The following is an 18117-nucleotide window of genomic DNA, read 5'->3' as shown; positions in this document are numbered from 1 at the left end:
AGAAAGGAGAATAATTAAAATTAACAATAAAAACAAGAATTTAAATGGCTGAACTGCTAAAAGTCAAAGCAGAGGGACCTGTGCTCCACTCAAAGTGATGAGGCACAACCCAAACAGAAAAATTAAACCCTTTCCTCCCTATAAACATTTAAATATTTTAGCTAGGGGAAAGGCAAACTTTTGACCAGTCTTCTTTCTCTCTCTCTCCTTGCCTTGGGGGGAGAAAAAGAAAAAAAAGGGAGAGAAAACTACCATGAACCATTGATCAGCAAGGTAGCGTTAGTACCACAGTATCCTTCTGATGATGGCCTCTGAACCAATCTGCAGTGGTTACCTGTTTAGGCAGCTAGTCTTTACCACTAGTCTTTATCAACAGTCACAGCTCCTCTCCTATCCTCCTCACCCTCCCTACCTCCCCCTTTATTTCAGGTCTCAGGACTGCTATTAGGTTGTTTGGTGGCAGGGCTGGCCTTAAAAACAAGTTACTCCTTTTGCCACAAGGGAACATCAGATGTTGCAACTTCACAGTGGAGACAGAAGTCTTAACCTGTATAACCATACCTCTTAAGTACTGTACAGAGAGAGATGTGCAAATAATAAATAATGTCTTGACCCCAACTAACAACTACAAAGTTGAGAATTCAGGAGACATTTGAATGAGCCAGGAAAGCCTTCCCAAGCCTACAAATCTTTTTTCCAGAAGACGGAATGAGTTGGATGGATGGAGAAGACTCCATGCAAAGGTAAATCCATTATTTAATCCAAAACATGCCTTAATATTGATGCTACTGGGGGTGACCAGTGGAATTCTAGAGAGCGCCATGCTAAGGGCCGTACTTCAACATAACTGAACTGGAAAGGGAGAAGAGAATGAGGCTCACTGACCGCTCTGTTCAGGACAATGAAGACAAAAAGTCAACTCTACATAATCAGAGAACTCTCAATGCTAACTGACTTGTATGATAAAAAAGTGGAAATTCACTGCTGATGAAGTACAAAGTTGTGAACAGAGGAAACATTCTACATGACAACACCTCCAAACTAGCCTTTGCTGCTCGAGAAATTAATCTGAGTAACAAAAGAAAGTTTTATGAATGTTTCAAAGCTCACTAGCAGTAAAGTAAAACATCAGGAACTACAAAGAAAGAAATGGACAAGGCAGAGAACATCACTAGGCTATCATGCACATCCCCGATGTCTGCACTTTGACTGCTGTACGCTATTTTAATTCCTCTCTACCTCAAGGAAGTGGAAAACAAAAAGGTGACAAGAATAATGAATGAATGGTATGGAGCAGCTAAATAGACAAGGACTCTTCCAGATGAAAAAAGATGACTAAAGGATGCTCTCTCAGAGGACTATAAATGCCATGACTACGCAGCAAAGGGAATGTGGAACAGCTGCTCACTGTCACTTTCAAGAGACAAATGGCAAGACACAAAAGAAGTTATCAGGTGGAATGTCCAAGAGTAAGCAAACTTTCAAACCAGTGCATTCATAAGCTGCGAAAGTTGCTGACAGATTATTTTGTGGATGCCTGGGTCCCACACAGGTTTGAACACAGGTTCAAGGAAAAAGTAAACACATTCAACAAAAGGGTACAGATACAAACTGCAGATCAGAAAGCCTGGGCTGCAAACTGCAGAAACCAGAAGAATAAATCATAGCTTTCAAAACAAGCTTATTATTTTTCTATATTAGTTCCTATGCATTCATGACTGCCCACTGTCAGAAAAAGACAGGTCAGAGAAAGAATGTGGAGTTAGACAGACCTTTTCTCATTTCAAATGGCCACTCATATTGTACTTGAAAATACAGCAGAATTTGCTTAATTTCATCCTTGAAGCACTGGTTCTTAATACCCTTAAGACAGCAAGCCTGAAAAAAAATCATGATCAGACCTTTTCCTGTGGAAATACACAGAACACATACACACTGGAATGAAGTCATTCCTTAGTCTTCAGGTTGATAAGCTGAAGCTATCAAGAGCTACCAAGAGCTACCCAAGGCTGATGTCATAAAGCTCTTTGCACAAGTTTTTCCTTTCACAATCATGTGAAAAACGTACATTTCCAAGACACTTATTTCCTTCATTTCAAAACGCTTTAATCAACTACCATCTCAGCTAGTTCATAAATCAAGCTTAACTATATGTAAAATATTAAATAATATATACTTACAAATATGGGTCGGGGAGCATATTCTTCCTCAAACAATGTCTGGAGTGCAAAAATAGCTGCCTATAGAAAAATAAGTTGCAAAATATTAATGGACATTTCGAAAGTTCTTCAGTTTGTTGTTTTTTGTTTGGGGGGGTTGCTTTTTTTTTTTTTAAATATGTTTTTTTTATGGCTGTTTATGCAACTTGCTACCTCATATTGCCTCCGAGAACTTACTACACTCAAGAGGTTTTACCCTTAACTCCTAACATCTTCCAGATGTTCCAAAACACATTTTGGTAACAAGTAGAAAGGAAGTACCATGGGGTAACCAAATAAGACCAAGACCATTCTGAAACCCAAATCACATCAGCATCTACCTCTCCCTCATGTCCGCAGCACAATCCCCACCCCCAACATGGTTGTATGCAGTATTCTCAGTACACATTCACTGCCCTTAAATCTGTTTAGACATGCAGTTTGCAAAGGATTCTAACCACCACAAATTTTAACAGTAAAGACTGCAGTGACCCCTTGGAAGGTCCTGAAAATTTCCTGCCTCCTTAGGGTAAGAAAGTCACATGTGAACATGAGCTCAGCACAATGTTAAGCCTATAGGATCCTAGCCAAACCTCCACGATGACTGGTCAAATCTGCAAAGGGCAAGTCATGCCACTGCACGCATTAATCAGCCTGGGGCAAAAGCCTAAAGAAATGCTGTGTGCATATCCAGCCAGACTTTTCCACGTAAGATTGCAAGACAGTTTTAAGCAGCCTAACAACTCTACCACCTGCACTGAGCAGTTATTAGATAAAGAAGGAGGTGTCAAAATCACATACATTGTAGCATATATCAACATTTTATTCCTCCTATTTTACCCTTCTAATCCTCTACTCCCAGTTTTTCTTTTTTAAAGCTGGTGGCAGAGTGTCAGATTTCCCAAAAACCCCACATTTTAACAGGACTGTGTCACAAGCTTTTCCATGCCTGCAATCAGATATACTGGACATTCCCTCTCCAGTGTGCATCACAAGCATCCTTTGGACAGACATGCTTATGCTGAAAAATACAAACACCAGATGCATTTGGAGATGTTTTGCAATACAGCAGAGCTTCTGGGAATAAAAGGACAGCTGGCACAGACAGCCAGAAAGATACTAACAGCACATACTAAAAGGCAAAGGAAAAACTCTGGAAAAGGCTGTTTTATCATTAAAAACCATCTCCTTACATTCTACCTGTTTGCTAACGACTGAAGAGTCTTTTCATGTATTTACTAAGCAGTAGCTGATAGCTCTTACAAGTACCATGTTGAATTTCCTTAGGTAGTACACCAAATACTTATATTACTGAGTATTTTTTTTCCAGGAGTCTCACCTTGGCATTGGCTGTATCAAATATGGTTTCCACTAACAAGATATCAACTCCTCCGTCCAAAAGTCCTTTGGCTTGTTCCTTATAGGCTTCAACCAGTTCATCAAAAGCTGTAAAACAGGCATTATGTTAATTTCGTCTGGAGGTATCTCTTTCAAAACCATCACCTAGGTTAAATAACTTGACGGTTATAAATACTTACTTATGTTCCTGTAATCTGGTCTCTCCACAGATGGTGACACAGAGAGTGTCCTGTTTGTTGGACCCATGGCTCCAGCAACATATCTCCTAATTCCTAAACCAAGACACAGAAAAACAAACAAAAAACCCCACAAAACAATTTACTTCTGGTTTTACAATGACAGCCGTGTCAATGTAAAAAACCACCAAGACACGCATATCATTCAGGGATGAAGAACTATAAAACGGGAAACTCTTGTCTCAAATAAAGAGTTTGATCAGCATGAGATTACCCAGCACAGCTGACTTTTTTGTTTTAATCCTATCCAACAAGATGTTCAGTGTATACACACAAGACAGAAGAACATCTACGAAAAAGGCAATTGGCTCAATTAATTTTTCGTCTAAGTACCATTTGTCTCTGACACAGGAAGCTTCATTCAATTACTTTAAATACACAGAACAGAACTGTCCTAGCATTTTTCACTAGATAACCTGATTTGAATATTCTGGCATGTGTTCATAAAAAAACCCCACCTTCTTTTAAAGCATATTGCAAATCTTACATTTTTATTGCATGCTATGAATCACATCAGTAAGGTGTTATTTGGACAGCAGCAGCAGCACTGTTAGCTTGAAACACAGTTTGATGCCAGAATACAAGAGGAAATTACTGGTCTTTGAAAGACAGCATTGTCTACAGCAGTGGAAATGAGCTCACATAAAGCCCTGAAGGTAAAAGACTGCACTTTCACAGATGACGGTCACATACTAAGCACATTCCAGTAGTTGCTCAGTAAAGTCAAACCAGGAGACTCACCAGGAGTAACTGGTAATCCACATTTACCTACAATCAGCTATCCTAATTCTGCAGTACAAAGACTTGAGCTGTACAAATCTAAGTAACTTGTAACAGTCCCTGCTGAATTTGTTTTCCCCAAAATACATCTGGAAGATGTGTATTGCCTGTAGTCTAAAACAGGCAGACACAGGACAGCCATCCTGCAGAACACACTAAGGACTGGATCCTGCAAACATGCTGAAATTAGTGTGATACAAATAGAGATGTGAAATTGCTACTGTGCCTAAAATGAAGAGTGTGCATGTCTGTAAGTTATGTCCCTGTGATGTTAACCATCAAGCTATCCTCTAGTTAGCAACATTTCAAAGATTGTAGCAAGACAGTCAAAACCACAAATGAGTAAGAAATTAAAATGAATATTGCTTGCCTGTCTGAGCAGTTATATCATCTGCTGCTTTTCTGGCCACCTGTGCAGAGACTCTGTTTAACCGATATGCCTAGAACAATTACAGAAAATTACCAAGTAACCTTTAGTTCAGTACAGCATAACTCATCTTCAAAGAAGCACACTTCCATTCAGTAGCTTGCAGTACACTCTGAAGGCTCCCTAAGCCATACAAATACACATAAGCACTATTACAAAACTTCAGAAGGAATGGCTCTATGCGTCTCAGCAACAGAGTTACATGGCAGGTCTCATCCTACATATGCCCCAGCGTACAGCTGCTAATCATAAAATTTCATTCTGTAAGGTACTAATTAAATCCTACTGAAGTCAACAAGCTGAAGAACAGGACTTTGAGGACAAAATTAACCTACTTTTAAATTCACTTTTTACTCCGGTAGCATATTTCCGAGTATTTTCTTTCACATATTTCTCAAATTCTCAAAACAACACATAACACAGAAGAGGTATGACAAATGCAAGCTTGAAAGGACTTCTACATACACCAGCACAAACAACACACAAACAACACCCAGGAAAAAAGCAGTTCCATTGTGACATTTTGTAAGTTGGAAGGACAGAAGCAAAACATCCCTGTTCACAGAACTGAGACATTCTGGGAATGCTCAAACAAAATCTAGGGCAAATTATTATTGCCTGTGCCTTCATCTACAAGAGGCACACTATGACTGTCACACACAGCAAGCACAATTGTCTACAGCAGTGGAAATAAGCTACGCCATTACATGACTCTAGAGACAGCATGCAGTCAATAAACACAATACCAGTGGACTCTAGGACTAAGCTAATCTTGGCTGCTAAGACAAAAATCTTGATTAACATTTTAATGTGTAAATAGTTCAGCATTCTTACCAAATGCTCAAGGCCATAGTCAGCTTGTGCAACTCGGGTACTGCTGAAAGTGTTAGTTTCAATGATGTCAGCACCTGACAGCAAGTATTCCTGCAAGACATGAAAGAAAACAAAATGTCCAAGACCTCCAGAACTGAGACCTGGAATGAAAGCAACCCAACTATTTTGTCTCATTCAGTTGACAAAAAGTCACAAATCATCTCCTAATTCAAAGCAGATCAAACTCTGAAAGCCTTACTCAAAGGCACAGGGCCAAAACAATAGAAGTGTTCCATGTAACCAATTTTCAGACTTCTAGTGTCAGCCACACTTTCTGTTAACAGGTGACATTTATAGTCACCTCCACCATGGAGTCCAGCACCTGGAGCGCATTCTAGATTTTTGCACAGGGACATGGTGGGACGTAGTCCAATTGCCCTCAGCAAGCAAAGGCTGCTGTGGGCAGCTGCAGAAAAGGCACCAGTTAAACAACAACAGAGGATTAGAAAATTTAAACATTCTGAAGGGAGCTGTACAGCACAAGAGCATACTGAGACAGAATACAAGCTTAGGAGAATTATGTTTTGTGCAGATCACATTTACAGTTTAACTAATGTCCCAGATTCACAAAACAATTAAGCCTTCTGCTCCAGTTTGGTTGTCTAATTACCACTGAAGTAAACTGAAATCAGTGCAAACTGAAATATTTTTGCAGATTCTAGTCTGTGTTTTGATAAACTCTATCAGTTGCCCTCCTCCCTCTCTAACTCCTCTTTTTGATCAGGTTAACCCTTAGGTGACCCCTGCATATTCAAGGAAATTAAGACATTTCAAGTGCTAGTAAGTCAAAAATACTGATGTGGCCATTAAACATAAACCACTCAGATCTTCCCATAAGAAGCAACTGAGTTCAGTGGGTTCAACAGGGCAAACAAAGTCTGGATCCAAACGACAGCAGAAAAGAATTAAATTTGCTTTAAAACATGCTTTGCCACAAACTAATATGCTTTCTCTCAACTCCTCCTGGATACATATGGAAATACCTACAAATAGCTATATGAAAATATACAAGTTCTTATGTGTACAGTAATAACCAAGAAATGAAGTTTCTGAAAATCACCTAGACTAAAGAAAGATGTTAAATGTGTACAGCTTTGTACTAGCTTTTGTTTAGTGCAGATCTGTCATTTTAGCAAAAGCCCTTGAACTGTACTGTCTACCACCATAGCAGGAAATAATATGCTCAAAGCAGGAAGCTCGTTTTTGCCTTTGAAAAATACATCCCCTCTCTTACCACCGAATCTCACTTTGCCAGACAAGGTACAGCTAACATTTACTTTTCAAGTTACTGATATCTGTGAGATCTGACTCACTGGGCCATTAAAAAAAAACCAACAACCATACCTATACTGGGATTATAGTCACTTTGTAGAAATATTTTCATCTATTATTTCAGATTCTGTACAATTCTCAGAAGAAATAACCACTGGCACCTATAAAATATGAAGTCACCCATGGCTCAGAAAGCATCTGACCCAAAAGTTCCTGCAGGCATGCGGACCACCACAGACTTGTTCTTTTCTTACACTCTTCCTAAAGCAGCTACAACTGGCCGTTGGAGGAATGATAGCAGGCTACCGTTGGTTTGACTCAATACATTAATTCTCAAGCCACATCACTATTGCTCTGCTAAACCGGCAAAATTCAACTGTTAAACCAGCTTACCCTATTAAAACCACAAGCTATTATAAATTCCAAGGTTCACTTAGATTCCAATTCCAAATTCCCATGACCACTACAGCTCAGTTGATAGTCTAGGGAATGAATTCAATCTACAAATATTTCCTCCTGAAATTTTTATAGGTCTAAGACTCTGATTCTTTTTAACTTGTCATTCTTAAAATCCAAAGAATGACCGCTAGAATGTAAATATAAAAATACAGATTACATACCAAATTTAGCAAACATAAGCCCATTATGATTCTAATCAATGAAATACAGATCTTTTTAATAAATAATTGGAAAAACCCAGAAGAGATGTGAGGCTTCAACTGAATATCAGCTAGTTGCAATGCTATTCAAATGTTCCAACTATTACAGTAAGACCTACAAATACCTGCAACTCAAGAAATACAAGACTTAGGAAGTCATTTTTTAAAGTCTAACTGAAGATAAGAAAATAATAAAATCTGTTTGCAAATTCCTAATGATCAACCCTAGACTCTTTTATTCTCTGGGCCACACATTAACGTTCTAGAGAAAAACCGAGAATATGGAAGCACATATACTCATTAGGAAGCCTATATACTCATTAACTATGGAGAGGCCTGCTTCAGGCTGCCACATTTAACAGCTCTTTAATACACAATTTTAGAAACACACATCTAGACTTCAGATGTGTCCTACTTAGATGCATTTCAAGTGCTTGTTGAGGAGGAGAAAAGGAAAGAAAAATGAAATAAATCAAAATCTACAATTAATAGAAATGCATCAGGGACATAAGTCAAAAAGAGATTTAAAAACTACACTGCCTGAGTGACATCAGGAACCAAGACACGAATGCTGTGCTCACACAACCAGAACAGTCAAATCTGCTTGTTCTTTTTCGCATGGTTACCTAGCACTCTATTCCTTAGCCCCAAAAGACACAGGAGAGCCAGTAACCTGTGGCATAGAAAAGGGGAGCGCAGAGGCCAAATTCTCCTTCCTTCTCTTGTCAAAAGACAGAAATCAGAACCACCTACCTTGTGTATGTCACAGATTATATCAGGTTGAGTTATACTGAGAAGGTCATTATTGCCTTTCAAAGGCCTAGAATGATCTTTAAATTCATGCCCTCGGAAATCCTCTTCTGACAGGGCATGTTGCTGGATCATGGTACCCATGCCTCCATCCAACACCATTATCCGCTCCTGCAGAACTGATTCAATTTCATCTTCCACGCTTTTCTGGGGATCTGCTGCAAGAAAATAAATCCAGTATTTAAGCAGCTTTGAAATTCTCTATCTATACACTTGTGCAACCTGAGCTCTTCCCATTTAAGAAACAGAATAAAATAACTAATCCTCTACTGAAATCAAACAGTAATTGGTTTACTTCACCTACAGCTCCAATCACATGATGTCAGGTAACAGCTGCATCTATCTAAATAGAATTAGTCTCAATTGGTCCTTCACCTAAGTACAGTCACCTGCATACAGTCAGCTGCAGAAACAAGAGTATCAAAAGTTCACAAGGGCATACACCAAACTCTCTGCATAAACTAGTCTCCAACACTGAAAAGTGTGATAATTTCCCCTACAGCAACATTTGAACAGCAATGCAGACCCGCCTTTTGGTACCAGACACCGTACTGTGAGTAGCACACAAGTGCAAACCAGAAACCAGTAAACTTTATTTTTAAAAAAAAAATTCTACTTTAATCACCTATACCATAATGATAGAGAAAGAGAAATAAAGCAAGCAAGGAAAAACAATTCTTCGACTGAGTCCCAAATTCACCGCTTTCTAAGATTAGAATAGGAAATAACAATTTTGCATTTCTGTTAGTGAGCAAATGCCAAGATACATCTACAGATAAGAGCCAGGTTTTATTTTCTTTTGCACAAACACAAGATCTTCTCCTGCTCCACAACAATGCCAGAAGAAAACAAATCAGGCAAATCACATGCTAATTATAAGATATTGGACAGGGTAAGTCTAACAATGAATCAGAAAACTGTAGAAATTTCAAAGCCCTCGTTAGGAATGAAGATGCAGTATTGTAATGCTTTGAGATCCCAAACAAAGCCCATCCCAAATATTAAACAAAAAGACAAAACTATAATCTGAAACTTTGGAAAAAAAAACAAAACAAACTGCCAAAACCCCAACAAAAGTAATCCTGCTTTTCCTCTTTACAACATACGCAGAATCATTTCAGAACAAAGACATACTTACACGCATATAGCAAAATAATCAAACAGCCTCTACCAAAAGCCCAATTTACAAGAGTGGGACCCCACTTATCTTTCACAACCACGTAGATGAATGATGTGTTATTCTTCATCTCTCTCCTTCATTCAGCTTGGGCTTGCTCACTTTGAGTAAACACCTGTTTTGCATTTTAGTTATGCACTATCATCAAAACACTTGTAAAAAATAATTATTTCTGAAACACAAAAACATCCTTACGTCTCATTATAACTTACACACAGTAGTACTGTGCTGGTTTCGGCTAGGGTAGAGTTAATTTTCTTCACAGTAGCTAGTATGGGGCTGTGTTTTGGATTTGTGCTGAAAACAGTGTTGATATTACAGAGATGTTTTAGCTACTGCTGAGCAGTGCTTACACAGAGTCAAGGCCTTTTCTGCTTCTCACCCCACCCCACCAGCGAGGAGGCTGGGAGGGGACACAGCTGGGACAGCTGACCCCAACTGACCAAAGGGATATTCCACACCATATGACATTGTGCCCAGCATATAAGGTAGGGGAAGAAGGGGGGGGGGGGGAATGTTTGGAGTAATGATGTTTCTCTTCCCAAGTAATCATTAGGTGTGATGGAGCCCTGCTTTCCTAGAGATGGCTGCCTGCCCATGGGAAGGAGTGAATGAATTCCTTGCTTTGCTTTGCTGGCACGCATGGCTTCTGCTTTACCAATTAAACTGTCTTTACCTCAACCCACAAGTGATTTCACTTTTACTCTTCTGATTCTCTCCCCCATCCCACCAGAGGGGAGTGAGTGAGTGGCTGTGTGGTGCTTAGTTGCCAGCTGGGGTTAAATCATGACAGTCCTTTTTGGCATCCAACGAGGGGCTTGAAGGGTTTGAGATAATGAAAGGTTTGATTGGAATGTGCTAGATCAAATTTAAAGCTGTTATTGCTGTTGAGCTATTAATTGGCAGGCTCCTGTGCTTGCCATGAGGCTTGCTTGCCTTCCTGTATATTAGAGTCTAGGGCTTGTTAGTGGCTGTTTTTCGCTTTCGCTGCTTGCTGTGCTGCTAATCATCTTACTCTGCTGTGCCTGGGAACATGTTGATAACAGCAATGGCGATGTGCCTGGGCTGGCAGATGGCCAGGGCATCACTGCTGTTTCTGTGCTACTGCACTGGACAGGCTGGAACTCCAGTGTGAACTTGAGTCAAAGGGACTGTGACCTGTGGGTGAGTCCGCATGGGAGCAGGACACCCCAAAGCATCTGTGGCCATGGATAAGCCCATGCCAGAGCAGGCACATCTTGAAGCATCCATGGTTGTGTCTGTACTGCAGCAGGTACACCTCTGAAGGGATTGTGGCCCAAGGATTAAGTCCACGCTGGAGAAGGTACACCTCGAAGCATCTGTGGCTGTGCATGAGGTTATACTGGAGCACCTCAAAGCATGTGGCCATGGATAAGCCCACGACAGAGCAGGTACACCCCTGGAGGGACTGCAGCCATGGGTAAGGCCACGTTGGAACAGGTTTGCTCCTGAAGGGACTGTGGCCCATGGGTTAGGCCACGCTGGAACAGGCGCACCTCAAAGTGACTGTGGCTGTGGGTAAGTCTATGCCACAGCAGGTATACCCCTGGAGAGACTGTGGCTCATAGATAAGCCTCCACTTGGAGCAGGTATAACCTTAAGGGACTGCAGTCTGAGGATAAGTCCAAGCTGGAGCAGGGGCAAGGGGAGGAGTTCACTGTAATGTTAAACACGATGGTCTGGTCCAAAGGAGCCGGGGTGGAGATTGTCATGGAAATACCTTTAAATTGTTGTAACCCGGGATTCGAGTTGCATGTTATGGGAATTACTATAGCAGGAACCCGTTGTTGCTAGCCAGGCTAGGAGCAAGGGGAGGAGTTCATTGCAATGTTAAACCCTATAACCTGGCCCAAAGGGACCAGGGGTGGAGATCGTAATGGATATACCTTTAAATTGTTGTAACCCATGATTTAAGTGGCATGTTATGGGAATTACTACAGCAGGAACCACCTGGACCAATGGAGGACAAGCCTTACAAGAAGCAGTGCAAGTACAGCAGAGACCCGACCTGAGCTGGCTTTGGTGCCCGGTAACTCCACGCAACACATCACCTCTCCTGTCCTGAGTGACCACCATAACAGATGGAGCCCAAACTCCTGGACTAAATTAACTCAGTGGACATTTTATGGACATTTTATGGGGGTGGTCCATAGGCTAAGGGAATGATATCTGTGTATTGTATCAAAAAATGGGAAGCAGGTGGTGGTTAATGATGATGTACTGGATAGTGTGGGATCTGAGCATGACGTAAATGGTATGGATATTCCACAGGGAATGTGGAGAATGTGCTGGTTTTGGCTGGGATAGAGTTAATCTTCTTCACAGTAGCTAATATGGGGCTGTGTTTTGGATTTGTGCTGAAAACAGTGAAAACAGTGTTGATATTACAGGGATGTTTTAGCTATTGCTGAGCAGTGCTTATACAGCATCAAGGCCTTTTCTGCTTCTCACCCAACCCCACCAGCAAGTAGGCTGGGGGTGCACAAGAAATTGGGAGGGGACACAGCTGGGACAGCTGACCCCAACTGACCAAAGGGCTATTCCATACAGTATGTCATCATGCTCAGTATATAAAGCTGGGGGAAGAAGAAGGAAGGGGGGGATGTTCGGAGTAATGACGTTTCTCTTCCCAAGTAACCATTAGGTGTGATGGAGCCCTGCTTTCCTGGAGATGGCGGAACGCCTGCCTGCCCATGGGAGGTAGTGAATGAATTCCTTGCTTTGCTTTGCTTTGCTTGCGTGTGCAGCTTTTGCTTTCCCTATTAAACTGTCTTTATCTCAACCCACGAGTCTTCTCAATTTTACTCTTCTGATTCTCTCCCCCCTCCCACTGGGGGGGAGTGAGTGAGCGGCTGTGTGGGGCTTAGTTGCTGGCTGGGGTTAAACCATGACAAATACTTAAAAATCACTGGCAACTGCTAACTGATTTGAGTTTTCCTTTTGCATTCTTGCAATGCAACTTCTGTTTTGACATCAGTACTGTTAAAAAAGAATATGCTGGAGAGAAGATGAGGCCAAGAGTAAAGTATTACAAGGTTACATTTATATCAACACACTGGAAAAACAGCTCTAAATCAGATGTAGTCTCAGCAAGAAGAGAAGTCAAATAAAATTTGCTCTACAACAAGTATGAAGCATTTGAAAGGAGATTAAAACACAAAAAAGAAAGCCACCCTCATTTCAAGTTGAAAGTTTTAACACCACACAGGCAGGCTCAGCAGGTTCTTATACAAGAGCTTAAACCTACTCATGTTAAACCATCAAATTATTCATGACAATAACATCAGTCCTTGAGCTAAAGGCTTTCAGAGGCAAGACTCAAAAAATTATATCTGAAAGTACGACTGCAACGCAGACTCCCATGGAGCTTAACTCCTGTGCTTTGCAAGAGCTACAATCCAATGAGATATACACATTAGAGCTTGCTTTTGCTTTAATGTAGCGTCTAAGTCAACTCCTTGATGCAGAGAGCATGCAGCCCAGACAGCTGAGCCAGGCCATCGGAGCCCTTCCAGAACCAGTCCTCTTTTCTGTAGGCTTCTGTCCCTTTTACCTGTGTGCTTCCCAACTACCTTCTCACACACACTGGGAAGCAAAGAAACATTTACAGTCATCTATTTGGTTTTAAATCCATCTATGAGGTTTAAAAACGTCATGTAGTCTGTTATGCTTTCTCTACTGCTTGCCTTGCTGAACAGATGCCATTTCAGTGTATGCTTTTCTGCTCATAGGAGCAGAGATTTCTGCCTAATCTCTGCTCCCAGCTCTGCAGAGAGCCTTATTGTAAATAAGCTTTCAAAATCTGATGTTCTTCAGCAGCATCTCAAAAAGCTGCAGGAAATACAGTGGGAATCATGAAGGTGGCCGTCAGTGTCAGAGGTATGCAGACTCTACGTTTTACAAATGGATGGCATAGCTCCAAGCCCACCAAAACCCAATTTACCTGTCCTTGCTATTGATAACATGTGACTCTTTTTCCATTAGGAGCCTGCACTACTTGAAGCCGTGCTCTGGCACACTGACAATACAATTTTCAAGTTGGAAACAAAGTCTGCAGACAGGTCCAAAAAGACCCCAGAAATAAGTGAGGATTGATTCATAAAGGCATGCTAGAAAGTGCTGAACTCTGCCCTTGGGAGAAAAGCAGGGAGGAGGCTGGGAGTCAGCTCTGCTAAACGAGTACCATCATCTTAATTCAGCATTCAACTCACATAATTCCCCTCTCCAGCATAGACAGAGCGCAAGAGTTTGTTACAGAATAAATGAAAAAATGTTTGGAGGAATTCCTAAGCAGGGAAAAATCAGGTCAGCTTTTTTTTTTTTTTTCCCTTCTTTTTAGTTTACAAATGCTGCTCCTACTTCTGCTCAGCCAGAATTCAATAAAAATTTTTTCTTATAAAGATCACTGGTGAGCTTTGGGAAACACATTCCCTCTTCCATTCAGAAGTGTCCAGGAGAAAAACTGCCTCTATAGCTGTAACAGAAATAGTAGCAAACCAGCAGTGGTAACAGGACCCAGGACTAATTACCTTGATTTTACACTCTACTGAAACTTAAAATATAAAGCACATTACCACAGAGTGTTCTAGGGCTGTAACTAATTTAGCAGACCATACTAAGACAGAACAAAAGTGACCCAACCACACTGGCTTAAAAGCCAAAGGGATATGGAATGCAGAATAAAAAATCCTAATATCCTACTTCACTTCCCCAAGGTAAACACTCTGGCTTGAGATCACTTGAACAAGGGAATTGCTAGTCAGAAAAGGAGAAATGAAATCAGCTACAGCAACTTTTACTCCTTGTAGATGTTTCCAAGTAAGTTTGCATGGCACACAAGGTATCCCTCTGGTACAGCTGTTCACCTCTACAGTCATTCTGCCACTAACAATTATAGACTTTGCCCAACTGTAACCTAACTTTTTCACAGTGCAGCAATTAAACAGCTCAGGGGATAAGGCAAGATGATATTCCTTCATCTCCTTATCCCAACCCAACCCACACACAGGCCATATATGCAGAATTGAAGGGATAAACACATGTTCTCCAGAAGAAACAGGACTTCAAAGCTTGCAATTTGCTTAAAAACACATTTTTCTGATGCCTGCAATAATTCTCAAAAGGTGTTTTTTTATTATTTATGCACTTCTATTAAAAATTTATTCTTAGTATAAAATAGTCTGGCATACAAGTACTTGGAAAGGCATAAAAGATTACAAGTTGCTTCCAAAGCTTTTAATAAAGGATCAACCCTTTACTGTGACAGTTATTATAGTATTTTCATCATGTTTATGTGAAAGAACACAAATTGAAGAACTACAAGGAGCTATAGGCACTTACAGTACCCTCTATTTCCTAGATTGACTAGGTCCTGTCCTAACAGGCAACAGGGCCACTCTAAGTTTGCACATCCTAATTCAGCAAACCAGCATTGCCCTGCACCAGCTCCAAACACAAGTTTCTCCATCATTCAAAAAATTATTGTGCAGTACACAGAAATTACAACAATAGTAGTTAGACAGGATGCTCCTGTTATCAGCCTGCCACAGACATCTCATGACAACCTTAGCGTTACTTGCTGTTTAATTAATTAAATCTTTTTCAACTGGATGCCCTCTGGCAACATTAAGAGTTTCACGAACTGTAGCAACAGAAGGCTGATAGGTCCTCTACAAAAGTGGGCAGCAGCACCCTATTGCTAAGTTATTTGTTACCCTGCCTACCCAAAGAGAGAAGCACTGGATCTTACCACTTTGCCTTGGGTACCTATGTGCACCTTGCTGACATTTTCCATGTCGGCACTTGTCTTAAGAACCATTCAGGTCTTCCATAATAGACAGACAACACTTGTGTAACCGATGCATTTACAAAGTTAGCTTCAAAGACAAACGACAACCACAGAAGTCACTGAAGTACCAGAATAACAGAGGAGGCCTGTTAGTTGTGTCCACTGTCTAGCTAAACACAATAATCCCAGGCTCAGAAAGCTGCCTGTGTTATAACAACTGTCCACCTCCCGACATTAAACTGTTCACAACAGATTATTAGATATTCATTACAGGCAGGAACCATGGGGAAACAAACCAGCCTCCAGACCAGCACGGTCTCGCTTTGTGGCATACCCTGCCGCTGAAAGGCTAGGGAGAAGCACTTCGCTCAGCTTCCCAACAGCCTGCTCCCAAATGCAGGTCCTTCACATCACTGCCAGATGTACACACCATCATCTACTGCTTTCTGTCTGTTCAGCGGGGCTCCACAACCACCTCCAGCACGCAAATTTTGCTTTTACCTAAGGAGAACTTTTATCCAACTGCCACCACTTCTCAAACTGCTGCTGAAACACCCTCCCATGTTTCCCATTTCAGCCAAACCCATCCAGTTCTGCAGCAGCAGTACAGTCACTAGCCATGGGTTGACCTCAGGTGGCACGGGAGAAAGGGCAGGGCAGGTCAATGTCATCTTTGCCAGAGGAACCAGACCACAAAATCTGATTATGGAGTCGGTGCCGCACACAGCTCTGCAGCGAGGAGGGCTGCAGGCCTGTTTAACAAGCTGAGGGACACAAGCCCGGGCTGAAGTGCAGGCTCAGCAGCAGGCATTCCCTCAGAAATATTAAAAAGGAAAGTGCTTGGGATCTCGGCAGGTAGCAGCACCACTGAAAGCAGCCGCTGACAGAACTGTCCATTTTAAAATACCGACAATGCCAACTAGCAGCTGATTTTACTTCTCCTCCCCTTCCAACGACTTCTGTTTAACCCGCGAAATGGCACTTCTGGCTCAGAGTCCCGGAGCAGCTGGAGCACACCCAGTCCCCACCATCAAGCTGCAGCCTCTCACGCAATGGCTTTTTATTTTTCCGGCTTAACTGTGTCCGACGGGGCGGTGCGGGTGTCCCAGCGCGCTCCGCGCCCCTTCCAGCTAGAGCGAAGCCCACTGCAAGGGACCCGCTCTGCACCGGAGCGGCCGGGGGCTCTTGCCACAAGCGCCCGTATTCACTACCGCCACCAACACCGCACTCCTCGGCTCGAATAACTGACAGCCGCCCGCCAGCACCGCCCCAGGGCGCGGCCGCACCGGCGTCGAGCCGCGGGCAAACACCAGAAGCTGAAGGGAGGGCGCGCCCCCCGCCTGCTGCGCCAGGACCGCAGCGCCCGCCGCCCCCTCACACGCCGCCCGCCAGCCCCCGCCGCGCCCGGGAGAGGGGATGAGGGGATGCGGGGAAGCGGCTCCCCACCTCCCCCGCCCGTAGGCGGGAACGCCCCGGCCCGGCCCGGCCCGGCCCGCCGCTGCCGCCTGGGGAGGACGGGGGGCAGGGGGGAGGCCGCCATCTCCCCCCCCGACCCGGTGCGCGCGCGCACACCCCACCACCCCCGCCCTCGCGCCCGTTACCCGGCGGGTGGGCGCCCGCCGGCCCCGTGGGCGCCATGCTGCCGGGACGTCAGCGCCGCCGCGCCAGCCGTGAGGCGAGGACGAGCGGCAGGGCTGCCGCGTCACCCCCTGACGCGCCGGCTCCGCCCAGAGCGGGAGGAAGCGCGGGGGACCCCCGCGTGGCGCGGCCGTCGCGCGCCCTGGCCCGAGGGGGCGCGGGTGGGGAGCGGCAGCGCCCGCCGAGGCTGCCGGCCGTGGGCCGCCGCGGAGGCGGTTGGCCTTCCGTCCGCCGCCTGAGGACGGCAGCGCTCGACTGGGGGCCGGCGGGGGAAGCGGCGCCTGGTCTTCTGGCTGAGTGGCTCCTAACGTAAACGCCGGTAGCTTCAGGTGCCCTTGTAGTTGCTGTGCGGTGCTTTTGCTGCCAGGCAGGGCTAAGCAAAACGAGTTGTCCCCTCGCTGGGGGCAGGTGCGGGGGAAGGCAGGTCTTTCGAATGCCAGAAACGCTGGTATTGCAATTAAAGACTAACTTGGTGTTGAGAGGAAACGTGCCTTACATAAGTAAGCATTACTTACGTATGCCTTACATAAACTGGAAATCGGACTTGCCAGCCGTGTGTGGATGCGTGTTCCTGGCGTGTAAACCTGGAAACAAGTCTATGCTAAAGGAGTCGAGCAAATTAAGGCAGTTTGCTTGACAAGTCGGACAAAACAAATAAAATGTATCTTGTTCTGACCCAAGAGTGTCACCTCTTTTCCACAGTCCGTGATGATACGTCCTTTCACCTTACCTAAGGACTCACATTTTAAAAGAAAGAAATACCTGCCTGCTACAGCTGCAGAGCAGCCTCGCAAAGATTTCACTGTGTGCAGCGAATGCTTGCCTGCCAAGAGTCAGAATAGCTCAAGGGAGTAACGTCTGCCGCCAAAGTGTTAGTAA

The 18117-nt window shown here is 43.4% G+C and overlaps 1 protein-coding gene across 8 annotated transcripts in view; it reads right to left on the bottom strand.

Moving 5' to 3' along the window:
- The window catches only part of MTR (5-methyltetrahydrofolate-homocysteine methyltransferase), a 54774-nt gene extending 37333 nt beyond the window's left edge, over positions 1-17441 (bottom strand). For 4 of the 8 annotated variants that reach the window (XR_012041596.1, XR_012041598.1, XR_012041597.1 and 1 more), the window contains exons 1-7: positions 17202-17441; positions 8558-8772; positions 5835-5924; positions 4944-5013; positions 3737-3829; positions 3538-3644; positions 2181-2240 (exon numbers count right to left, since the gene is read on the bottom strand). Coding sequence is in view for 5 of the 8 variants with exons in the window: in XM_072856450.1 (XP_072712551.1) it covers positions 2181-2240; positions 3538-3644; positions 3737-3829; positions 4944-5013; positions 5835-5924; positions 8558-8772; positions 17202-17238 (672 nt within the window). In the remaining 3 variants the exon portion in view is untranslated. The remainder of the gene's footprint in view (positions 1-2180; positions 2241-3537; positions 3645-3736; positions 3830-4943; positions 5014-5834; positions 5925-8557; positions 8773-17201) is intronic. The other 4 variants (XM_072856447.1, XM_072856448.1, XM_072856445.1 and 1 more) reach the window with 3 other exon arrangements.
- Positions 17442-18117: the final 676 nt, after the last annotated feature.

This window comes from Ciconia boyciana, chromosome 3 (assembly GCF_034638445.1).
Source record: "Ciconia boyciana chromosome 3, ASM3463844v1, whole genome shotgun sequence".
NCBI classification, from domain to species: Eukaryota; Metazoa; Chordata; class Aves; order Ciconiiformes; family Ciconiidae; genus Ciconia; species Ciconia boyciana.
This window is presented reverse-complemented; position numbering and strand designations above follow the sequence as displayed.